Source organism: Neopelma chrysocephalum, unplaced genomic scaffold (assembly GCF_003984885.1).
Source record: "Neopelma chrysocephalum unplaced genomic scaffold, ASM398488v2 Primary Assembly neopelma1_24, whole genome shotgun sequence".
Lineage (NCBI taxonomy): Eukaryota > Metazoa > Chordata > Aves > Passeriformes > Pipridae > Neopelma > Neopelma chrysocephalum.
In genome coordinates this window covers 22,003,128-22,027,289 of record NW_020897693.1, presented here as the reverse complement: position 1 = coordinate 22,027,289, position 24,162 = coordinate 22,003,128, and the positions used below count along the sequence as shown (strand labels likewise).

The 24,162-nt window shown below is 43.1% G+C and overlaps 1 protein-coding gene across 9 annotated transcripts in view; it reads left to right on the top strand.

Annotated features, from left to right (window-relative positions):
• Window positions 1-24,162, top strand: part of SMOC1 (SPARC related modular calcium binding 1) — a 132,970-nt gene that overhangs the window by 100,980 nt on the left and 7,828 nt on the right. For all 9 annotated transcript variants that reach the window (XM_027707814.1, XM_027707796.1, XM_027707789.1 and 6 more), the window contains 4 exons: window positions 5,781-5,973; window positions 6,881-6,963; window positions 10,691-10,796; window positions 21,257-21,504. In XM_027707814.1, the coding sequence (XP_027563615.1) occupies window positions 5,781-5,973; window positions 6,881-6,963; window positions 10,691-10,796; window positions 21,257-21,504 (630 nt within the window). The remainder of the gene's footprint in view (window positions 1-5,780; window positions 5,974-6,880; window positions 6,964-10,690; window positions 10,797-21,256; window positions 21,505-24,162) is intronic.

Below are 24,162 nucleotides of genomic sequence, written 5' to 3'. Positions count from 1 at the left end.
AGCAAGGACTGCTCAATTGGTACAGTGTGGGAGCACCTGCAAGCTTTATTTTTCTTTCTACCTTTATATTAGCCAGAATACTCTGGAGGGACTATGATTCCAGACAGAACAGGGTGGAGTGGGTATCAGCACTGATGACTAACAGAGGTGTGGAGAGATTTATGCTATCCCCATGAGCCGTATTTGCTCAGCTGTTATTGTGCTCCTAGTAAACACAGAAGGGGTTGTTTCTCTCCCTCCACCCACAGCCCTGCTCAGGGAACAGGCAGCTAGTGCCTATTCGCTGCTTTGCTTTGCTAGTCCTGCTAACACTTGTGCATGTGCATACCCAAGGCTTTTCAAATTCTCTTTCCCCTCTGAGGTGTAAAGGATGCAGATTTAGACTGCTGATATAACCTGTGCTGAACTTCCTTTGTGGAATGAGGCTGTACTTTCTGGCCATAGCTTTTGTAATCTCTGTACCGGGACGAGGCACTTGTTCTCCTGGAGTGGACCTGGATCCCATTCACATTAAAGCTCCATTATACGATGTAAAAGCACCTTTAAACTGGCATACATGCTATGATAAAATAGCCAGTTCAAGGCTCCTATTCTCTTCCACAGCAGTGTAAAGATGCTAAGTAAAAATGAGAAATCAACCCTGTCTGAATTAAGCTCCCCTGGGAGACAGGCAAACACTTTTTTCTCACTGAGAGGAAAACTGAGGCACAAAGACACTTAGTCCACATGTTTGGGTTGGCACAGGATGTCAATAGGAACTTGGCACTAGATATCTGTGCTGCTGCCCTTTGTTCTGTGCTGCACTAATTGCTCACTGAGGGGAAAGTTGGGAGTTGAACAAAAAAAATTTGGGGAAGATGTGCTCTATTTTTTTGAAATGGTATTTTGAAGTCAGGTTCCTGTTGCAGCACTAACAATGGTTGATTGGTCAAGAATTTTTCAGTAAAAGACCTTTTCCTCCCCTTGTGATGAATGCTTGTTTACTAAAACTGAAGCTTTTTGTGGAAACTCCATGGGAAAAGTTTCTCTGGTCCAGATAGAATTTCTGGTCAAAAGAAATGAGAGAGGGAAAGAGAAGGGAATCTGCCCTGCCTGGCATGGCCTGTAGCTTTGGGGTTAGGCTATTTATATAGGTTCATTGGGCCTGGGCAGAAGCACAGAGGAAGGCTAGATCCTCTCTTTTGCCGAGTTTGGAAGAAGAAATCCTGTCTCAAGGGTGTAGGGAACTCTCATGGGTGTTTGATTTTGGTGTCATGGGTGTTTCCTTCTTTTAATTGAAAAAAAAATTGTGGGTGCAAAAGAGCAATATTCAAAAAATAACCTGCTGTGGTTGGATGGCAGATCTTCCTTATGTCCCACCCTAATCATCCACAGCATCCTCACAGCCCCAGTGAATCATGCTTAGTCCTTTGGCTCTGATAGCAATGAGAGTTATGTGTCAGGAGAGCAGCTGGAGGAGGCTGCCTTGTCGCCAGAGCAACATGTTGGCTGCATCTAGCCCTGCAAGCTGAGCATGAGAATTGTTAAGCACAAGCCTTTGGCTAGATGCTGCTAGACATCCTCTCTTCTCAACTTTGTAGAGTAAACAAACACCCCATCTCTTTAATAACCATATAGTTTATTAGACAGTCAGATGAGTCCTTTACCTCATCCATCACTTTTATTTTTATTGTGCAGGCACTAGATATATGTTTGAATGTGTGTACTTAAGGGACCAGGAATGAGAGACCTTTTTATGAATCTGACTGTGTATTTCTCAGAAGGCCATTACTAAGGGGAAATTTGTTGCAGAAATAATGTGCAACTGCAGATGTCCAAGCCGTGTTTTCCTGCAATACCTCATGGCTTCAGAGGTACTACTTTAAAAATATATTTTAATGAGTGTTAGGAGCAGCCAAGAGTAAGAAGGAACAAACAGTTAGCATTTTAGAGCTGAGCAGTTAAGGTAAAATGGATATTTCTGCCAGCGATTCTCTTCTTTGTGTGTGTGCATACATTCCCTATTTTTTTTTTTGCTGTTATTGGATTTTTTGTAATCTAGATTTGCTGATTTACAAAGGTTTTGCTCCCCAGCAACAGCAAGTTGGCAAGTGTTACTTAGTTTCTTTGCTGATGGTTGTCTTCAGACAAGCAGAGATGGCAGAAAACAGCAGAATGTGACAATGCCTTTAAAATAAAGAAATAAATGGGTATAATATTATTTTTTGTCCTAGGAAGACTGTGTCCACCTTGCTGTTTTAAATATTCTTTCTCTAAATGTTTAGTTTAGGGAAAGAAGGAAAACCTTTTTTTATCTTTCTGTGCCTGCAACTCCCATTAACAGGGAATAGGCTTTTAAATACCCTGCGAGTATAATAAATATATGCTACTTTCTAAGATGACAGCCTAATTTCATACCTGGCGTTAAGCTTTCTAGCTTGGCCATAGGCTTTCACTGTTCTCCATGAATGTGGCCTTGGCAACAACAGCGAAGTTTCCAGTAAGCAGTTTGACTGAAACAGACAGTCTTCAGTGTCCTGAAGCTGGGATAGCATTTGATGGTCCCTTCATTACTCTGGAGACCATCTTTCTGGGTGACAGTCCATGCAGTTCATGCCAAGTCCCATTCTAGGGAAGCTGATGGTATGGATTTCCCAGCTGATTTTGCTGGCTTTTGAATACCCCAACTGTTAATACTCATGTTTATTTTTTAAGGGAATTAAGTGCTGTTAGAGTGGTAGCCTGGAGGAAAGAGCTTCTCCAGGGGCTAGTACTAGTTAATGCATTCTGCTTACTAGACAGATGTCACTGAAGGAACTTTCCACAAGGCTGTTGTCAGAGTCAATGTGTTTGTTATTCTGATCTCCTCTAGCTCAGGGAAGGTATGGTGGATCTGGAAAGGGTTCAGAGAAGAACTACCAGCTGGGACACTTCAGCATGTAAAAGAGATGAAGTAGAAATCTGTAATGCAGGGAGGAACTTTCATAGCAGGTGCTTCTAAATGTATACTAGAAATGAGAAAAGTGTGATCTCCCTGCTATTTCAATTGTACTGCATCATTACTAATGACAGGCCACTGAATTCTGGTGACAATGGCAGAGTTTGCACCATGATATCTCTTTGATATCAACTGAACAAAGGCTTTAAGATTTGTTTCGCTCAGCCTTTAAACACCATTCAAACAGGAAACAACTACCAGTTAGTTATGTATTCTGGTAGTAAATGTTGTGACTATTCAATTCCCACAAATTTCTGTTAATATGTGCAGAGAGTTTTTTCTCTTTTTTTTTTATGGCATAGCACAAATGTGTGTATATGTACATTTATTCTGTGTAATTTGCATACCTATCTGCAAATATATGTAAAATAAGATACTAATTCATTAGACTTTTTTTCTTGATTTCAATAAAAGTAGCATATTTCTCTGTTCTGACAAAGAAAACCCACTTTATTTTGTTTCAGAGTAATTTTACTGCTAGTTTTGCAAGACTCAAAGGACTTGAGAAATCTTGTTTTGACTTTGTGCACTCAGGAAGCTTTGGGGATTTAGATAGAAAAATTCCTGGAATGTAGTTCTTTTTAGCAGAAGTTTTTTTCTTTTGCTTATAATATAAAGATGATATGGAATTTTGCCCCTGTTTTTTTGCTTCCCCAAGCTGCATGAATGATTCGCCTCACCTGATGGCCAAGGTGTGAATTGCTGTTGGCAGACCGTGGGTAGGAGGGGGCCTCTCTGATGTAAGTGGTTTGTTAGAGAGCCTGCAAGCCTCTCACTCAATGGCTTCTCTGTCCACATACAGCTTGGGAACAGTTGAGGGGTCTTTTTTTTTTCAAATGTGAAGTCTGTCAGCAGAGTGAAGTCAGCTTAAATATCAGCTGAGGCTTGAGCTCCCTTTCAGTTTTTGTTGACTTTATCCCCTCCTGCTCCTTCCTGGTCAAGTTTTTCTCTACTTGAGTCAGACTTGCCGACACTTTAAGGTTTTTATTCTGTGTTTTGAATAACACAGTTTTGGGTTTGTGTGTGGCAAAGTTCAGGTGCCCTTCACATTCCCAGCCTCAACAGTGATCTGAAACACTGAGGAGAGTTGAGGCCATTTTGGGTTTCAAGACTCGTTCAGCTACAGTTCAATTTCAACCAGTAAAAGTTCTTCTGGTACCCAAGCACGCTGTACTCAGGTGATGCTGTGCAGACCTGCTGGAGTTTTTTGTTGCACCTACTGCTACCAAGCTGAGGAATTCTAGCTGTGAATTGGCACCCCTCTGCTCCCCAAATATGGAACAATAATTACTCTCTACACCATAGTTTATCACCAAAATAAAAGACACAACTGATGGTGTACAGACAGGCAGGCAAAATACAAACAAACAGTGAGTGTGTGTTAGTTGTATGCTGAGCCAGACCTGGGAGTAGGATGCTGAGGTCATGCCATGTCTGCTGGCTGATGGTGCAAACATCTAAAGATTTGGGATGAACCTGTGGTGTCATTGCTGGTCCATGTTGAAGAATTTTCTGTATTTAAAACTTGAGGGAGTTCTTGCCTGTGGCAGGGAGTTATGGGTCTTGTGCCTTATGTGTAAAAAGAAAAGAAAAAACACAGTAAACTGCAAGGGAGAGGAAGGGTAGGGAAGAAGAGGACAACTGTTCCTGCTTCTGTTTTTCATCGCTCTCCTAACGATAAAAGTTAGATTGTTGTCTGTTGTTACCCTAGACTTAGACAGCCATTGGATCAGGTGATCAGCTACCTTGACTGCTTTTTTCTCACTGTGATACCTTCAGTAGTGAAATAATTTTCCTACTCATTAAAGGGCAGAATGCTTGAAGACTTGAGAACTTCTGGCTGTTGAGCCAAATTGGTCTTAGCCTTCCACATTTATTCTGTACTTATTTTTCCCCTTAAATGGCTGGTCTATGTAAGAGGCAGCAGCCTGGCACTCTCTATGCATCCATCAGTTCTCTGCAGGTGGTGGTTGAAGAGGTGGCCTTAGGGTCCTATGTGCCAGGCTGGCTGCAGAAGCCGCTTCTGGGCTTCTTCTGTTCTTGGGTTCCTGCCAAAGAACCACCTCTGTACTCTGTTCTGTGTTTGATGATGTCTTTGGAAATATCCTTTTCTGTTTAATAGGTTATTAAGGGACAGGGCCTTACCTACCCCTCGGTAGGAAGCAGTGTTGGGTGCCCTTTGTTTTCCAGGGTGGAGAGGTGATGGCAGTGTGGGTAGAACTGTTCCTATTCTGTTCCCTGCTGAGGTGTGTGCAGGTGCTCTCTGCACTGGATAAGGAGGTGTTAAAACATAATAGCATCTCTCCAACATGATCCCAAGAGCAGCAGGTTGAGAGGGAAGAGTGTGGGGGGTAGGGTAGGGAGTGTGGGGTAGGGCAGGGTGTTTGCCTCCTTTGTTTAACTGGAAAATACAAGTCATAATTTAGGATCCATCAGTTTGCAAAAACATAATCTGGGAAATGCTTACCTCATGGCTGCAGTAATTGTGAATTATTGTTATGTGATAGTTCAGTTCCAGAACCCAAGTGATCAGGAAGAGTGTTTCCTGCTGTTTCTGACATGCTGGGCACTTGGCAGTCAATGTCTATAATCCATAATCTTGTGTCACAGCTAAATGTAGGAGAAAGCTCTCAATGTAGAAGGCTCTGAGTTCCTGGGGATGTGGACATACTGGTGTTTGATGAAAGGGAAACAGCCACAAAGGGCTCCTGATGTGAAGGATACCTATATCCTGCTGAGCATAGGAAAGTGATCTCGATTTGGGTTTTTTCCCACTCCCTCCAACCTCCCCTCTGTCTTTCAGAGAAAGTTCACTCCTGCGACCAGGAAAGGCAGAGCGCCCTGGAGGAGGCCAGGCAAAATCCCCGCGAGGGTATTGTCATCCCCGAGTGTGCTCCTGGAGGACTCTACAAACCAGTGCAATGCCACCAGTCTACTGGGTACTGCTGGTGTGTCCTGGTGGACACAGGACGTCCTCTGCCTGGTACTTCCACTCGGTAAGAGCTATAGGCAGGCCTGGTGAGGTACTGGAAAGAAAAGATATAAAAAAAAAATGTTAGTGCAATATCAAATCAGTTTCTCACTCTAGAGCAGTCAGCTCTGCACTACCTTCCTTAGAGTTAGCAATGCCATATGTGATGTTCCCTGTTGAGTGTTACTATGCAACTCCCTCTCCATAGGAGTTGGTGGATAGAAACTACTGTCCTTACTTTTCTCTGTGTTACGTACTCATGCAAAACAGCCCTTTTTCTTTGTGGCTTGAAGCTTTTGGGTGGTATCAGGAGCTGATGCTTTGCTTCAGTACAGGTTATGGGCACGAGCAGTGAAAAGAGAAGTGACTTTGCATTATCATCTGCTTTATAATTCCATGCTGTAGCCACTTCAATCCTGACCAGTATGGATTTAGAAGACTGCTTGGTTGTGCATTAGTAGATTTTAAGCAAGTGATAGATTTTTTTTTTTCCCCAGTTACTCTGTATCTTAAAACTACCTGGGGACTCTTTTCTCACTTGGGGTTTGGAAACAAACTGTGGGTCTGGCAAGCTGTAAAAACAGCCAGTAGGAGCTGGAACATAAACTCTGATAGGTACAGTGATTCTGCAGAGCATGGACAGCTTTGAAAAAATTATCAGCCTATGCCCACAAGGAATGGCAGAGGGCCTTGTGCCTCTTTGTGGGTCTCAGTTGGTAGCTGGTACTGGACTTCAAAACATGTTCTTCCTTCTCTTTCCACTTCTGCTGCTGTTGCTGACTGTCCATAAACAGATGCTTAAGAATAGTATTTCTTCTGCAGGTTTATTGATTTCCCCTGGAGTAAGCAGATAAGGCACAACCCACTGGTGATCATGTGATGTCACTAAAGCTGTGCCACACAGTTCAGCTTCTGATCTTCTCCTTTTTCAGCTATGAGACTCCAGTGTGTGAAAGTGATGCCAGATCGAAGAGCACAGAGGTTGATGATCCATTCAAGGACAGAGAACTTCCAGGTCAGAGGAACAAGATACTGTCTCTCCCTTCTTACCTTGTCTTACCTTGGGAGTCTTTAAGAGGTCAAGAATATTGTTGAGGAGATTGGGGATTTTCCCCGTGCATGCTTTACCGTGGGGTTTATTCTGTGTTATTTTGGATTATCTCGTTTCAGCAGTGAGCTGGAAAAGGCTGTGAGTGTCCTGGGGGGCCTGTTTATTGCCTGTCTGCCCTTTGAAAACATATCTGGAATCAGAATTTTCAGGAAAGAAACCTGGATGCCAAAAAATACCCTGGGGAGAGAATGGGCTCAGCATTGAATGTTCTTCAAATTCTGACCAGGACAGGACCCTTTCCATTCCGTAGGGCTTTTCAGCAGCTTGGTGCCCCTTGAGTTATGAAAGAGGACACAATTGGCAATATTTAGTCGACTGACTTTGCTCCCTGACAGTGCATGGACCAGGCAGGACAGCATTCCTGGTATACTAAAATCCCTTAGGTAATGATGGCTTCTCGCTTAGCTGGACTTTATCCCTCATTTTCTGTCTGGGTTGCACTTTATTTCCCAATGCTGCTTGTCTTCTATTCTGCTTTTCCTTGACAAGCCATAATTTACTGTTTACCCACCTTTTTTCTGCTAGGAACATTTGCTGGGCATAGCTGTCTGTGTGGCTCTTAAAAATGCTATCCCACCTGCCTGTGTTCTTGTTTTTCCTTCCTACTGCCTTTCTAAGGAGCAGAGTGAGGGGGTCTTCACTGACATTGTGTCAACCATTGCTTTCCTGAGTGGGGACTGCTTGAAAACAGAAGCTACAGTGGGTCCCTCTCCACCATGAGGGAGTGGTAGAGACCAATAACTGCAGAAAGAGCTGTTAGCTCTGGATCTGGTTTACTTTCTGCTGGCCCTCTTTATGGCTAGCATAAAATGAGTTGTTCTTGAGCATGTTCGCAAAGGAAATGAGATTTGTACCAGATCTGCCTTCTGTGTCTTCTAATTCTCTTCCTGCTGGCTCCTGACCTCAGACCCCAGAGCTTTCTGCTTAGCAACTCTGCCCTCAGCAGGGCTTTCTCCTGTGCAGCTCCTCATTTTCACAAGTCACGTAGAAATTTCTATCTGCCTTTTTCTCACATTCAAAGGAAATTGACCAATTGGTTCAAGTTGGATGATAGGTGGAGGGAAACCAGCTAAATGATTGCATTAAGGCTCATTTCCTTAGGAAATCACACTAAAATAGAATAACCTTACTTCCTTGATTTCCCCATCCCCTTCTCCCATTGCTTTACTGCCTATCCTTGCACTTCACCCCTGCCTCTCCAGAGCTCCTCTGTGAAAATCCTTTGCTTATGGGCTTTTTCTTTGAGACTCTATTGCTGATCTCGGACAGAATGGTTTAATTCCCCTTCTCCTTTCCCTTCTCCACTGAAGCCAGACAAGGGGATAGGAACTGCTAGATGCAGAAGACACAGGATGCTCTGTAGCTAAGTGGTCTGGTCCCAGTATCAGACTGCAGGAGAGTTGCCCTCTCAGTTCAAGCCACTTTTCCATGCCTGTGTAAACTTTAGGTTCTGCATTTGGCTGCATTGGTTGGCATGATTGTTGCCCAGAGAAGTTTTAGACGTTCCAGCCCTGGAAGTGTTCAAGGCCAGATTGGATGGGACCCTGATCTGGTAAATGGCATCCCTGTCCATGGCAAGGGGGTTGGAACTAGATGATCTTTGAGGTCCCTTGCAACCCTAACCACATGCTGTGATTCTGTGGTGATTCCTGTCACTGAAAATACCCGTCTATGGAGAGATGAGGAGATGGAGGATCTAATGCTGATTTGTCTGCCTGAGAGATGCTGTGCTGCATGATCTTTTTTATGCAGTCTTGAGGTTTGTTTGATTAACTGCTCTTGTATGCAAAAATTCAGAAGTGCATGGGGTGAAAATGTTTCTTTTTGGTTTTTTCTGCTCTTATTTCTTAGCAGAACTGAATTTTAAGAAAAACCCCTGCTTTAATTTGAGATTGATTGTTCCATTTGCACTCAGTTCTGTCAGGGGACCCCTTACTTTATTCCTCTTCTGGAGGTTTAACTTCTTAAGACTCTCAGTGCTGCAGGCAGTGTGCTCCTTGGCCTGTGTGGAGAGACCCTGCAGAGGCCAAGGTGAAGGAGACATAAGTTCAGATCCTTGCACATGTACACATACCCTCTTCAGAAACTGTCATGACTGTGACCAGAAGAAAAAAAGAAAGAAGGAAGGAAAGTGTTGCTTGTACATAGCAAATGGCAAGCTGCTAATTCCTGCAGACTGTGAGATGCTGTGACCCCAGGGAGATGACTTCTAGCAAGTAGTTTTTCATCTTTTTCATTACTTCAACAAAAAGCTCCTTTAAGTGAGTGGTCTACTCTGGCTGCAATAGCAGCTTACCCGTTCAGTGCTGACATTTTGTGGACCATGTGCCAAACAAGTGCTGAGGGGTGTGCATGTGTGTAATGTATGTAATACAGAGACAGGCAAAGAACTGGTGGTTAGCTATTGCAGAGAACAGAACCTGTATCACTGCAAAGGAGAGAGTTTTGTCAGATCAGTTTGCCAGCTGCTTTCAGCTGTCAAGGGATGACAGTAAGTTTCTGGTGCTCTCTTTGGGGTACATGTGCTTCTCTCTTGTTCAAGAAAAGCAGAAAGTGTTGACACTGCTATATGTTGCTGTGGGAGGCTGTTTTCTGATGAGCTGAGTAATTGGTGTAGTGCATGGTGGTTTGGGGAAAGAGGTGAGGGATGTAGTGATGGCTTCTCTATCACATCAAGAGAAGACAATAGGATTGGGAGGGTGATGGGGTTTGGACAATAGTTTCGAAGGTGGTGGGTTGAAGTTAAGCATGCTTGTTCTGTGGTAGGCTAGAGCAATTGTTACAGTATTTATGTGGTAATAAGTGAAGCGTGCTTTAAGAATGCAAGGAAACAGCACAGATTGCCTTTTAAAGGTAAGGAGATGGAGAGTTTCATCCTAACAGACTGGCACTGTTTAGGATAGGAGGCTCTGTCAGTCTGTGGTTATGATGGTGGGGAACTAGGTGGCCTCAGCACTAAGTAATGGAAATGGTTACCAAGCTCATCTTCAACCTGCTTTATCCTGCTTAAGCCAGCAGTGACTGGGGGTGACTACCACATATTGACTCAGATTAACATATTTCCTATGAGTGTGATCATGCGAAGAACTGAATTTTTGTGGTAGGTGCTGGTAGGCAGTGCTCTCTGTGCCTGAAGAGGAGAGTGCAAGTGGCAGACCTTGCTTTGTGCTCTGTGATACTTTAAGCATGTATGTTTAAAGTACTCTTATCATACTTTTAACATGTCAGTTAGGACCTCAGAACAACCATGTTTGCATTGCAAGATGACCCAGGAGGTAATGAGTTGTTTTGTAAACTTCTCTGCAAGTGTCACCATGGGAACTCCTGTCTGTCAGGTGCTTCCAGCACATCCCTGCAGTTTTGCTGGTAGAGAACTGGATGAGACCATAAAGCTAACCACACAGTCTTCCTGCCAGATATTGTTGATGACCCTGCATGTGCCTGGACAAAAGCTGCAGAACAAATTGCCACGCAGAGAATCCCACTGAGGGATTCTTCTGCCTTTCCTTAGGGACTGTGTTGATGGCTGCTGTCTTAAAAACAAAGGAGGTTCTGGCTGATCCTTGCTGAATTGGGGTAGGAGACCAAGCCTGTGTGTTCTTGCATTAAACCTCCTCTTTTCTTTTTGCAGGCTGCCCAGAAGGGAAGAAAGTTGAATTTATTACCAGCTTACTTGATGCTCTGACTACAGACATGGTACAGGCTATTAACTCAGCAGCACCTACTGGGGGTGGGAGGTGAGTCCAGAAAGCACTCTGGCTGAACGCCACTCAGGTGGTTGCAGAGGTCTGGGTGTCCCTGAGGTGGGGGCAAGAGGGTAAGGTGTTGCTCTGACTGATTTGGGTTCCTCTGGGTTGCTGAGAGAGGATCTGAGGCTGCATCTTCAGAGACTGCTTTGTCCGGTCATCTTAGCACTGCCTGCCTTTTCCCGCCCCTCCTCCCTGGCAGCTGCTTCACCCATAAAGGTTAGTAGAGACCATTTGAAGTGTGAAATGAGAGCTCAGTGGGAGGAAGTGGCTTGTTCTTTTGTCCCTTGGTGCATGAAAAGACCTAATAAAATGCAAATGGAGACCGTGTGGCCTAGTGGTTACCACAGGGATTGAAGAATGTGAACTGAATTCTTGGCAGTACCAGTGCTGTGGTTTTGCTGTGAGGCTGCAACCAGCCACCGATGAGGAGAGGAGCTGGTTTTTATGGCCCTCCCCTCTGACCAGCTGCCTGTCCACCCCTTTTGGAAGGAGCAACAGGTCAGGCCTGTTGAAAGAGATGGATACAACTCTGTTTTTGGGAAACTGATGGAAAGCTGAGGCTGTGTCTCCCCCTCCTGCTTGATAACAGCAGGTCCCCTCAGCTCAGCAGGTTCAGTCCTGTATTGGGACAGGCCACTGAGAATGAACTGTGATGGATTTAAGAAGTGCTACATTGGCTAGGCAAGGCTTCTATGGTTCTGGATTCGCCTGACTATAAAAGGAGTCAGTGTAGCATTCAGGGATGCCACAATGACTAATGTGCTTATGTTCATAGCAGTCTAGAGATGGAGGTACCTCTGTATATATGTTACTTCTGTGGGTATTGCTCCAACATGTTGAGAGTAATGTTGATCCCCTGCTTTCCTCTTTCATAATGGAAAAGGAATCAGTGCCATCTTGAACTATTCAAGGTCCTGGGTGGCACCTCTTTGTCCCTTGGCTTCATTAAGAACTGCTTGTGAACTCATATGGGTCTAACTTTGCCTTCAGACCTTACAAATCAGGCCAGTGACTGAGTGCCTGCATGCTGAATATTCTGTAACCCGTCTAATGAGCAGTATATGCCCGGCATGTCTGTATTCATATAAACAGGATGAAAAATGCCCCAAGGATGGGAAATCCATCGTTCTCTCCCAGACTTAAGCATTCCAATGTCAATTCTGTCTAATTTGCATGGTTAAAATGCAGTGGGGAAGGGTGGTGGAAAGCCCTGGAGAGTATATGATATTTATTTGGCATCTTTGGCACTGGGACTGAAACACAGCTAATGTAAATCATTACTCTTAAAATAAAGCTTAATATAAACCAATGTTGTAGAGACCAGAGATGTATGCCCCTCCTGCACTTCTATAAACTAGCAGGCTTGATTCCTAATGTTCCTTAAGCTTTGTGTAATTCTCAGCTTTCAATAGAGGCCTTTCTGGTGGAATTTTTCGCTGCTCAGGTCTTCACATAGTTGTCACATCGATTTATTTTCCACTCCAATGTCAGCAGCCCAGTTGTGAGGGAAAATTAAATCTTTGAGCAGGTTATCCTTGGTAAGGTGAAAGACTGCCACCACCCAAATACTCTGCATGCCCACCACCATGATTAAATTCAGATAACTGCTCTGATGTAACTTTCCATGTGAATCAGCTAAGCTAAGCATGTACACATGTCAAGCTTTTCCAACCCAACATGCCATGATGGGACCATTTCTTTTTTAAAGGTAATTTCAAGGATTTTTTTTGTACTTGTATAAAAATTTAATCGATACATATTTAATTTCACATGGCTTTGTGGAGTTGGGAAGCTGCCTTTCTGCAGTGAGTCCTGCTTTCCAAGGGTCCCAAGGGAAGGAATATCCTGAGTCCTCACTTCAGGAATTGGCTTCTGGTGTACTCTTTGCTGGGTAAAAACTGGCTGGATGGCCAGGCCCAGAGAGTGGCTGGTGGCCAGTGACAAGTGGTGTTCCTCAGGGCTCAGTATTGGATAAAAATTAATTAAAAAATTAAACCCTATTTAATATCTTCATCAACAACCTGGATAAGGGGATCGAGTCCTCCCTCAGCACGTCCACAGATAACACCATGCTGAGTGGCAGTGTTGATCTGCTGGAGGGTAGGAAGGCTCTGCGGAGGTATCTGGACAGGCTGGATCAATGGGCTGATGCCAGTTGCATGAGGTGCAGTAAGGTGAAGTGCCACATCCCGTAGTTTGGTCATGACAACCCCATGCAGTGCTACAGGCTTGGGAAAGTGGCTAGAAAGCCACCCAGAGGAAAAGGACCTGTGGGTACTGGTCGACAGCTAGCTGAACATGAGCCAGCAGTGTGCCCAGGTGGCCAAGAAGGCCAATGGCATCCTGGCTTGTGTCAGCAATACTGTGGCCAGCAGGACCAGGAAAGTGATTGTCTTCCTGTACTTGGCACTGGTGAGGCTGCACCTCAAGTACTGTGTTCAGTTTTGGGCCCCTCTCTATAAGAAAGCCATTGAGGTTCTGGAGTGTGTCCAGAGAAAGGTAATGAAGCTGGTGAAGGGTCTGGAGAGTAAGTCATAAGAGAGGCAGCTGAGGGAGCTGGCGATGTTTAGCCTGGAAAAAAGGAGGCTGAGGGGAGACCTTATCTCTCCCTGTAACTACCTACAGGAGGTTGTTGGGAGGTGTGGGTTGGTCTCTCCTCCCAAGTAACAAGTGACAGGATGAGAGGAAATGGCCTCAAGTTGTGTCAGGGGAGGTTTAGATTAGATATTAGGAAAAACTTTTTTACAGAAATGGTTGCAAAGCATTGGAACAGGCTGCCCAAGGAAGTGGTGAAGTCACCATCCCCGGAAGTGTTCAAAAATCATGTGGATATGGAACTCAAAGACGTGGTTTAGTGGTGAACATGGTGGTGATGCTAGGTTGATGGTTGGACTTGATTATCTTGGGGGTCTTTTCCAACCTTAACAATTCTATGATTCTATGTATATCTGAAATTGTCTAGGTGACCTAACTTGACTTTGGCACTGGAAATGAAAGCTCTTTTCCAAGCTGAAGGGATATTTTACCTATTGTGTTAATCGTATGTTTAATTAATTTCCAGCCATAACAACTAACCAAATACTGTATTTATGACAATGCTTATCCTGTATCTCCCTGGCCCATGTTTACTGACCAGTTCTTGTTGAAAAGAAAAGCTAAAGATGTGACTATTTTATTTTTCTTAATATCAGTCATGTCAGGTTTAATGTCTTAATGTAATTTTCCTTATTTGTGAGGCAAGCTTCACTTTTGCATTCTCTTCTCTATTTTCGCCATAATGATGGCAGAACAGGTTCTGTATTTAAACATGCACTGGTTCCCTCTGCAGCTTCCCTCTTTCTGCTCCTTTATAGAGCTCAGCTTTTTATTCTCCTGGGCCTTTTTTATGTTTTGAACAAGTGCATCCAATTATCCAAGGTAAATTTTTAACATATCAGCAGCAAAGCTTATGCTTGATACAGGGGACAGACCAGGCATACAGCAAGCTGTACCCCCATGTCAACTGGGCCCTTATATTGTCCTATGTATTTCAATCAGAGAAGCCGCATGTACGAGTTTTAGGGTAGGTGGGGGAGTATTCCTGTTTCTACGTGGCAGCAGAAAGATGATACAAACATACAATATGCATCTTTATGCATCAGTGTTAAAATATAGGACCAAACGCAGAGAACAGCCTTTCCAAAGTGTCAAGGACTGAAAAAGCTTAACAGTGAGTCTTAAGGAGCTCAGCCTTCCTTAGGGTATTAAGAGAAACAAAAAAAAAAAAAGGTTGAAAGATTTTGTATAATCTGAGTATCTCCACAGGGACAAAGACTCTGCAGGCTCTTTAATCTATCAGGGAAGAACATGGTTAACTGAATATAAACAAACCTGTGATCAAAATTTCTTTAAAGTGAGGGCAAATCTAAGGCAGAATGAAGTCATGAGGGAGGTGACTGATTCCCTCTCTCTAAGGCTTTCATCTTAGGCCTGTTGTGTTTCAGAAAGACTTGCTTTAGTCAAACCCGAGTTATGGTCCTAAGAATAATTTGATTCACGTTCTATGAGTATGATATACAGGAAATCAGATTAGATTACCCTGCTGCCTTCAGTCTGGATCTGGATATGTGAGTGAGAACTTCCTGTGTTTGCTGTCTTCAAGACTTTACTTATTTATAATGTAAAGCTGTCTGTGGCTTTGCAATTAATATTAGCTTTTTTATTTTTTGCAGGGGTGGTGGGGAGGGAGTGAGGGCAGAGCATGAGGAGAAATTAGAGATCTGCTTTTAAAATACTACATAGAGCTGTGCTAAATTACACCCCAAAACAATCTAGTAGCAGCAAAGTGAGGCAGTACCACTTGGATTCCTGCAGGCAATGTAAATAAAACCTGATAAGACTTTTTTTTTTCTAACTGAGCATGCTTAAAACAACCTTGTAATCCCTTATAGGTCTTGTCTTGTTTAAGAAAGTTCAAAGCTATTGACTTTAATTGAGTTACTCTTACTTTACAGTAATGTAAATGAGATGAGAACTTCCCTTCCTCGTGGCCCAGGTTTATATTACAGCATAATAGCCACGTAGACTTCATTTAGAGTTTTGAAACAGAAAATCTCTGGTAAAATTCATTCTTAATTTTAAGTTTATGTAATAACTCCAAGGCACATCTTGTTACTGTATGTTTTCAAAGTATTTAAGGGAGCACTTGTAGGAAATTGGTTTATTAGCCAGTGTTTGGTATCCATATTGAAAAGAAGCATTGTTGAAATTGTTCACATGTAAATAGCATATAATAGGAGCAGCACTTAAAAAATTTATACTTTGCTTTAGTACATTTTAGTCTATTTTCTAATTCTGATATATTCATATTACACAGGGCCTAAACTAAACTAGATCAAAGGGAATCCCAGCTTGGGTTTCCCTGATCTGAGAAACTCTCTTTGGTCCCTGCTGATTCAGAAATGAGTTTTAGTTGCCAAAATGTGTGCACTATGGCTTGCTACATTATCAGCAAAAATATTACTACCCTGTGGAATTTAAGGTAAAAGGGCAGCTTATAACAGCCACCCTTATTCTGTAACACAGCAGCTATGTCCCTTCATTTAAAGTTGCCACTTGTTCCCCATGTAATAGCCCTAAAACATACTTCAGAAAATGCCTGTGAGGCATGCTGCTGTAGTTCAGCAGTTTGAAGCAGGCAAGCACAGCTCAGCACATCTCTAGGACATTCTGAAGTCAATCCGTGTTTTAATAAAGATTGACACTTTCAAACAGCACAGGGAAGTTAATGCTCAATTCATGTTGTGTTTCAATTGAAGTTGGATACCAACTTCTCTTTGTCCTCTTATTGAAATTCTAGCCTAATTAAAGATACAGGAGAGTTCATGTAAGAGGAGGGTCTTTGAGCTGTCAATGATGAGTGAAGGGAGGTTATTTTTTAACTTTCTAAATTATTTATCCCACAGTCTTCAGAAAAGCTGAGAATAATGTTTCATGTACAACTTAGCCAGAGGAGAGGAAGAAACTGTAATAGGGAGATAACTGAAGTTTTAACTGTAGAGGAATTATGCATTTCCCCTAATGAATTTTGACTGCCCAGTACCCTTTTGTTTAGTCTGAACACAGCTTAGTTTTTTGTTGGCTTCTTGATTCTTTGGCTACAGGAAAGGGAGAATAGGAAAACAAATACAGGATCCTTTTGCAATTCCATTAGAGTAATCCTCTTTGATTCAAACAGTGTTCCACCATTACAGCCTTTAACTTTAGAACAGGCAACTGCAAAGAACAACAAAAGGGGAGTAAGAAGTGGAAGCAGAGAAAGAACAATTATGAATTTTACCTCAGTTTGTTAAACTTGTTGCTTTCCACTGCTCCCTGCTGGCACTTTGGTGGACATCATCAATGCAGTCATGGGCGTTGACTGGCAGGGTCAGTCACTTTCCATCTTGCAAAATATTGTCAAGTCATAGAAACTTACAACTTAAACTCCTGTAAACATCCTGATCACAAATGTGCCTTGTATGTTAGGAATGAAAGCTGAACTTGATTTTTTTTTTTTTTTAACACTGTTGCATGTGCTAGCAGCTTCTTGTCCTTTGTTCTTTCATCCTGGAATGATGAAACCCTGTGGTCTGTAGTCTCTGCAGTCCATCTAGGTGATGTTAGGCTGGTCTTACTGCCCTTCCCTCCTTCTGCCTCAGCTGCTAATGTTGCTACATAGAGTTTGTGTTACAGAAGAATAGATTTTCTAAAAGTCTTCAAACAGGTGATCATCTGGTGGGTACTTCAGAGATTGCAACCTTGCTCTCTGTCAAAGCAGTAGTTTGTATTAGGATTTTTTGTCACTGCAACAGTACTGTGGGTCCATGCAGCCTGTGCAGTGGGATGCAATGGGGCTGCAAGTGTTCAGGGAGCAAAGGATCAGCTTTGGCAGGAATGGACTTCAATTTAAGTGGTAAAATTTAGGCGGTCATATTACCCTTTGACAGCACAGTTCTATGGAGGATAACGTGATTGCACACTGTATTTATCTCCCCTTCTTCCCTGGTCCTTCCTGCTAGTTAACTCCTCCTTTCTTGCAAGGAGCCTCGAGGACTGGAAAGCATTACAGATGGCATGCAAAGTGCATATTCAAGCTGCCTATTTGATATTTTTAGCAGTCTTCTCTCTGATTCAGAATTCAGCACAGCTTACAAAAGTGTTATATCCATGTTTTTTCACAGCCTCTGTGCGTTCTGCCTGTATCCCAGTTACACTAGATGATGTGAAGTATTCTGTTGAAGTGCGCCTCAGCTGGAAGATAGTATTGTTAAAAGTCACAGTACCTTAACTCACATATCTCCAAGCATAAGCCACCTAAGAAATAAGTATTTTTCTGCTATGACAGAGCTCTTAGCACATTATACACAAGGAGGAGCAAAAGCCTACTTAGAGACAATTATATACTTGATGCTAATAAATTTTTAAGACAACTGAGAATGCAGTTTTGCTGTCCTAGGCTGTTACTGACAGACCATGCTTCTCCTCACTGTTGGAATGTCGGCGGGCTTATGCTGCTAATTGAGCTAAACCTGCTGGATTGTGTGCAAAAGCAGTCCAGCAGGTTACATTTGGAAAAGCAGCTTGCACACAGCTCCTTGCTACCCTAGTACTCATTCCTTGGGATTGATTGTTTTGCCACAGAGTGCTAAAGAGGAACCATTAGGAAAACAAGTAAGTACAGCTGTAGTGCAGTCAACCTGAGAAGACCATCTATATTTTGGTAATGTCTGCCTTTACTAGGTCTTACAAAGCTGCTACAACACTGAAGTGAGGTACTGGAATTCAGTGGATTTTAGTGTGACTGATGTTAAAGCAAGAGATGTTGGAAGTTGAGAATGTACAAGGCAGCTTTGTTCTGTCTTGGTGTTTATGATGCCTTTATAGTCTGAATGAGTAGAGAGGCAGCCCAACAGATGAAGTTTGCATCTGAGAGCTGATTTATTTCTCTAACAACAGTAAGGGGCGGGGGGGAGGGGCAAATAGAAGGAAATTCCCTTGGAATACTCTTGCCAAGTCTGTGCTTGCAGGGCAATTAGAGCCCCAGATTTATTTCAGCTGACCCGACAGGTATGGTTGGTGTCATGGCATGTTATCAAAGCTAGGTGGCCTAGTAGTGCTACAAAGTTGCATGAATTCATGTTTCATGGTGTTGCCTAAATGCCTTGCATGGGCAGTTGTCAAAGTCAAAGTATGGTAACCTCAGCCTTCATTAGTGTATCATATAATTTCATGAGCCAGGGAGGTATGGCTGAACTGAGATGATGTGGATGCTTCCTGTGCCAGCATTCTGGATGATAATCAGAGAGAGCAGGCAAATATCTTAGGAATTCCAGTCCTGCTAAGGTAGCTTACAGGAAGTGGTATAAACTCAGAAATGGCTGTATCTTCCTTCCTCCTAAAGTCACAGCCATTAAACTAATTCCCTTTAGTTATATTAGCATGCTGCAGTTTTCAGCATGAGCTCTCAGCATGTTTGTAATGGCAAAGATCGATTTATCATCACCTCATGAGTCAATGTATTTGTATTAACTTGTGGATTTCCCTGATTTTCTGTATGGAAGTGCTAAAGAGAGTTGTGTTGCTTCTCTTGGTAACTCATAAGAGCTCTTCCTTGGTGTTCCTTATGAAAAGAGGCACTTTTAAGTCCTGCTTCTGAGTGTCTCTTCAGCGGGTAGTAAGAAGCTTGTGTTCCTATCTGTTGTCTTTCTGATGTTGGTTCTAAGATGCTCTGCTACTTTTTCCATTTCTGCTTCTCCAGTTGTGGGCCTTCAGGAAACAAAGCGCAAGCCAGGGTGTGGACAAGGGGAATCTTACATGTAAAAGCTCGTGTTTTATTCTTCTATCTCAGCAAAAGCAGAATATTGCTCCTGGCAATACAGAACTTCCTTGAGGCTGTTGGAAATGTGCTAGTCTTCAAATGATAGCCAGCTCTTTTCCAAAGGGGAGAGAGGCCAATAGTTATGTTAATAAATGTCACAAAAACCAGGCGGAGGATGTGTTTCTGTTCTCTCCTGTCATCCTGGTCAATGTATACAGTTTTGAAAATCCGGGCACTCCCTTAACTTCCTGGGGAGATTTTTGTAATTTCTGCTTGTCCACAGGTGAATCTATGGGCTTGCCTGGTATTTTGGCTAGCAAAACCCCCCCAGACTTATTCCTAACCTGTTCTTTCTCCTGCACAGTGTTTATTCCACTGTTCACTAACCAGGTTCTGTGACTGAATGCCAGCCTGCCTCTCAGCTAAGAATTAAATGATAGAGATAGTTTAAAGGAAAACCTTGGGAAAATTGTTGTGCAGCTTATTTGCCTCTCCCTTCTGTGAGTGTTTACATGTTGTAAGGATTCATGGATCTCTGGATAGGGACCATCTTTCTATATTCTAAGGTAATTTGTTAAAGCTATCAGAGAAAATTAATGAGGATCTCTGTTCTCCATCTAAGTGCCAGTTCTTGCTTTCTACATGTTATAGATTCCTCATCACTAATGATTTAATTTACCATGGTGGTAGGGTGGGAAGGTTACTTTTCAGGCTCTGTAGCTGTGTTTTAAAGGCAAAACTGGTCATACCAGAAAGTGAAAAGAATTTTCTCCCTTCTAGTTACCAACAAAGAAATTTTTAGTGACCATTTAAATATAGATCCTAGTAGTTTCTGAAACAAGGTTGGTGACAGTCTTAGAGTACATTTTATAAGGTGCTGGGGTTTGTATTTCCCCATCAACTAGAATACTCCAAATTCACATGGATAATCTGGCTGCCTGCAGCATGAAACTGTTCCTCTTTCCTTCCTGGGGAAGGAATTTAGGCAGCAGCTGGGTATGTCTCCTGGAACAAGTCAGAGCAACCAGTGCCAGTGTACCATGTCTGACTACCTATCCACTGATTTCCATGCACTGAAATGCTTTATTCTTGGAAGCAAAAAGCTTAAGTCTCAAGCCTCATTTCAGCATCTTTTCAGCTTTCTCTGTTGGCATGCTCATCATATGGAGAAAAGACAGGCTAGCTTAGAAAGAGTTTCTTCCCTGGTTCTCAGTATCACTGAGGAATAACCCCTTTCCTACTGCTGTTGCAGAGCACTAGACACTGCTTAAATGGTATGACATAACAGTGCCTGTTCAGTGATGGCTTGATGTTGAAAGGCAGCATTCTCTATTTGTGCATCTATAGCTGTTGCTGTTCCTCCTCTTTTTCTTCTCTTCCTCTCTGATATTGTTGTTTTCCACATAAATAAAATGAGTCAAACAGCATCAAACTTGTAATATCACAATGAGTAAGAAGTGAAGCAAACTGAAGTTGCCAAATCTGTAGTGTTGCTTTTAATGGATTTGTGGTGTTTGTCTGCTGTGGAACTCTTATGTGTAAATCAGCCACGTGAAAAGCATTAAAAAGGCTGAAAATACAGCACAGGAGTACAGATACAGGGAGATGTTGTATCTTGCCAAGGACATTTCCAAATAACGAATGTCTCTTGCATTAAATTAATTTGTTCCCTTTCTGAAGTCTAGATGTTGCTGTCAGAAAAACTATCATGACAGCTGACACTCATGGCTCCCCTGCTGGTAACTCGAATGGGAACCCAACGGTCAGAAGGACCAAGGATATTGCTTCTTACCCTCTAAAGGGGATTGTTCCAGGATTAGGCAGAGTTTCAGCAACTGGTGTGAGGAGAACCAGAGCTACTGAGGGTATCAGAGTCCAAGATTCTCTTGGCACCACTTGTTAATGCTAAAGGACATTTTCAGAAAAAGTTTATCTCTCTCAATAGAGCCCAGCTAAAAGGAGGAGGTTGGAAGACCTGTGGTTTTTGCCTTCTTTAAATATGGCATAACACTTGCCTGATTTGATGAGCAGCTCTTGCTCCTCAGCATATGCTTGACAGTGTTGGTGAGAGCACTCATTTTTTGGGGCGCCTGTGCTTCCTCTGTTCCAGGTTCTCTGAGCCAGACCCCAGCCACACACTAGAGGAGCGAGTGGTACACTGGTATTTCAGCCAGCTGGACAACAACAGCAGTGATGATATCAACAAGCGGGAGCTAAAGCCTTTCAAACGTTATGTAAAGAAGAAAGCCAAGCCCAAGAAATGTGCCCGACGTTTCACTGACTACTGTGATCTCAACAAGGACAAGTCGATCTCGCTTCAGGAGCTGAAAGGGTGTTTGGGAGTCAACAAGGAAGGAGGTGAGTGCCTTTTCTTCCCCGTTGCATGACAATAAAAGCTGACATGGAGTTATGACAAACTCAGGAATGTTTTCTACCAGCTGTTTCAAAAGCGCCACAGTTTGTGTGAGAAAATGAGTGGGATTAATACCTTGCCATGCAAATGTAGTTCATTATTTGTGTTATGGCTCCATCTTATATCCCTTATCAGAGACCTTTGTGCTAAGACTATACAGAAACAGGGCAACAGATGAGCCTTGACCAGAACTCTGCTTTGTACTGTAGAAGTCCTTGGAAACTGCAGTTCAGATCAAGACCCTTCTGAGTAATACCCTGCTAACAGTATTGGGTTGTCTCGACCATGGAGGTTGGATGATGTATGAGTCAGCACAGACCCAGCCTTCTCTGGAGACCCTGTTGACTAACAGATATAATACTTACTTTCATTGCTAAATTCGGCATGCAGGAAAGTGGATGATGGGGAGAGAACAACTTAGAAAGAAAGTACAGGGATATACTGTTTCCCTTTTCAGAGTTAAATTGTACTTCAAGACTGGGGGAGAAATAAGGCATGTGAATAATCTATTTTCCTTTCTGTTTAGTGCCTGAGCAATCAACCCACCCTCCTGCCTTTTCTTGCTTTTTCATCTTCACCTCATCATCTGTTGGGACCTGAACCAAATGGGTATTTTTGGAAATTTTATGAATTGAAACTGTTCAACCCAAATTCAATAATTATCAGTCATTCTTGACTGTGGGCAGACTTGCTTGGCAGGAGAAGGCAAACAGGGAGATTCCAGGGGACTAATATCCTGTGCAGGTGTTTTGACTGTGCAGACAGCTCTTGTTATAACTGTCGTGCTAGTTGGGAAGGGTGGGTAGCTTTCTTTGTCCCATCTTAACATTTCCTTAGGTCTTTTCTCAGGTTTAGCACAAGTGGGAAGGGAGTCAGTACATTTGGGTGTTGGGAAGTTGCATTTTCTAGGTGCTTTGTAAACATCTTAGTTACCATAATAAGCATGTTGCATTACTTGTCAGCTGTAAGAAGCATTCAGCTTCCCTAGCCCAGTGAAAGTTTTTTTTATAGTCATCAGTACCTTACTGAGGAATGACATACCAAAATAGCAATCCTTATTTTTATTACCTTCCCAATAAGATGGATATGCCAAATGAGTTTTATTGCTATTTGGCCTGGAATAAGACTCTCTGGAATCTGCTGCCTTGGCCAACTGACTGTTCAAAATTTAGTTTATGGAAGGGGAAAAAAATCAAAGGTAGAGAAGAAAGAAAATGTGAAACTTTGAGCCCATATTAAGGGGAAAGAAAGCAGAGAGACGTTGTGAGTGCCTGATTGTCCAACTGTTTGTTGGGAACGCAACCTTGACCTTTCATGTTTTCTTCTGATGTATGAGGACAGGACTGTGGTCAAAAAGGGGCTCTGATCTTATTTTGTCATACAGCTCCACATACCTTCTGCAGGCCTGATAAGCCTTGAGGATCAAAGATAAATGGATAAGTTAAAGGATGGTGAGGACTAAAAAGCAGTGGAGGGGGCAGTGCAGGGAGCAGGTACTACTGTGTAGGAAAGAACTGAGGGAAATACTCTAGAGGTGCAGTAAGCAGGTTTGTGATGGATCTTTTTTAAGAAATCATGAAGTTTTCTATGCTTTCTATTCATAAAAACTTCTAAATTTAGAAACAGTTGGTATCTTTGACATGGTCTCCCACTAAATTGGAGAGAAGTGGTTGTGATGAGTGGACTGTTTGGTGGATAAGGAATTGGTTGGATGGTCGCATCCAGAGGGTAATGGTCAATGGCTCAGAGTCCTGATGGACATCAGTGACCGGTGGTGTTGCTCAAGGGTCTGTATTGGGACCAGTGTTATTTAATTTCATCAGTGACACAGACAAAGGGATCAAGTGCACCCTCAGCAGATTTGCAGACAACACCAAGATATGAGTGGTGTGGTTGACACACCTAAGAACAGGATGGCATCAAGAAGTGGGCCCATGGGAATCTTATGAGGTTTAATAAGACCAAGTGGAAGGTGCTGCACCTGTGTCGAGCAGCCCCCAGTATCAGTACAGGCTGGGAGATGAACAGATGGAGAGCAGCCCTGTCGAGAAGGACTTGGGGGTGCTGGTGGATGAGAGGCTGGACATGAGCTGTCAATGTGGACTTGCAGCCCAGAAAGCCGATCGTGTCCTGGGCTGCATCAAAAGCAGTGTGGCCAGCAGGGTGAGGGAGGGAATTCTGCTCTTCCACTCTGCTCTGGTGAGACTCCACCTGGAGTACTGCATCCAGGTTTGGAGTCTCCAGGACAAGAAGGACGCAGATCTGTTGGACCGAGCCCAGAGGAGGGCCACAATGTTGATTAGAGGGATGGAGCACCACTCCTACAAGGAAAGGGTGAGAGAATTGGGAAAGTGAAGGCTTTAGGGTGACCTAATTGCATCCCTCTGGTACCTGAAGGGAGCCTACAAGAAGGAGGGAGAGGAATTTTTTACAAGAGCATTTAGTGACGGAACAAGGAGAAATGGCTTGAAACTGAGAGTACATTTAGATGAGGTATGAGGAAAAAATTCCTTACTGTGAGAGTGGTTAGGCACTGGAACAGGTGGCACAGAGAAGTGGTGGGTGCTCTGTCCCTGGAGGCCAGGTTGGATGGAGCTCTGAGC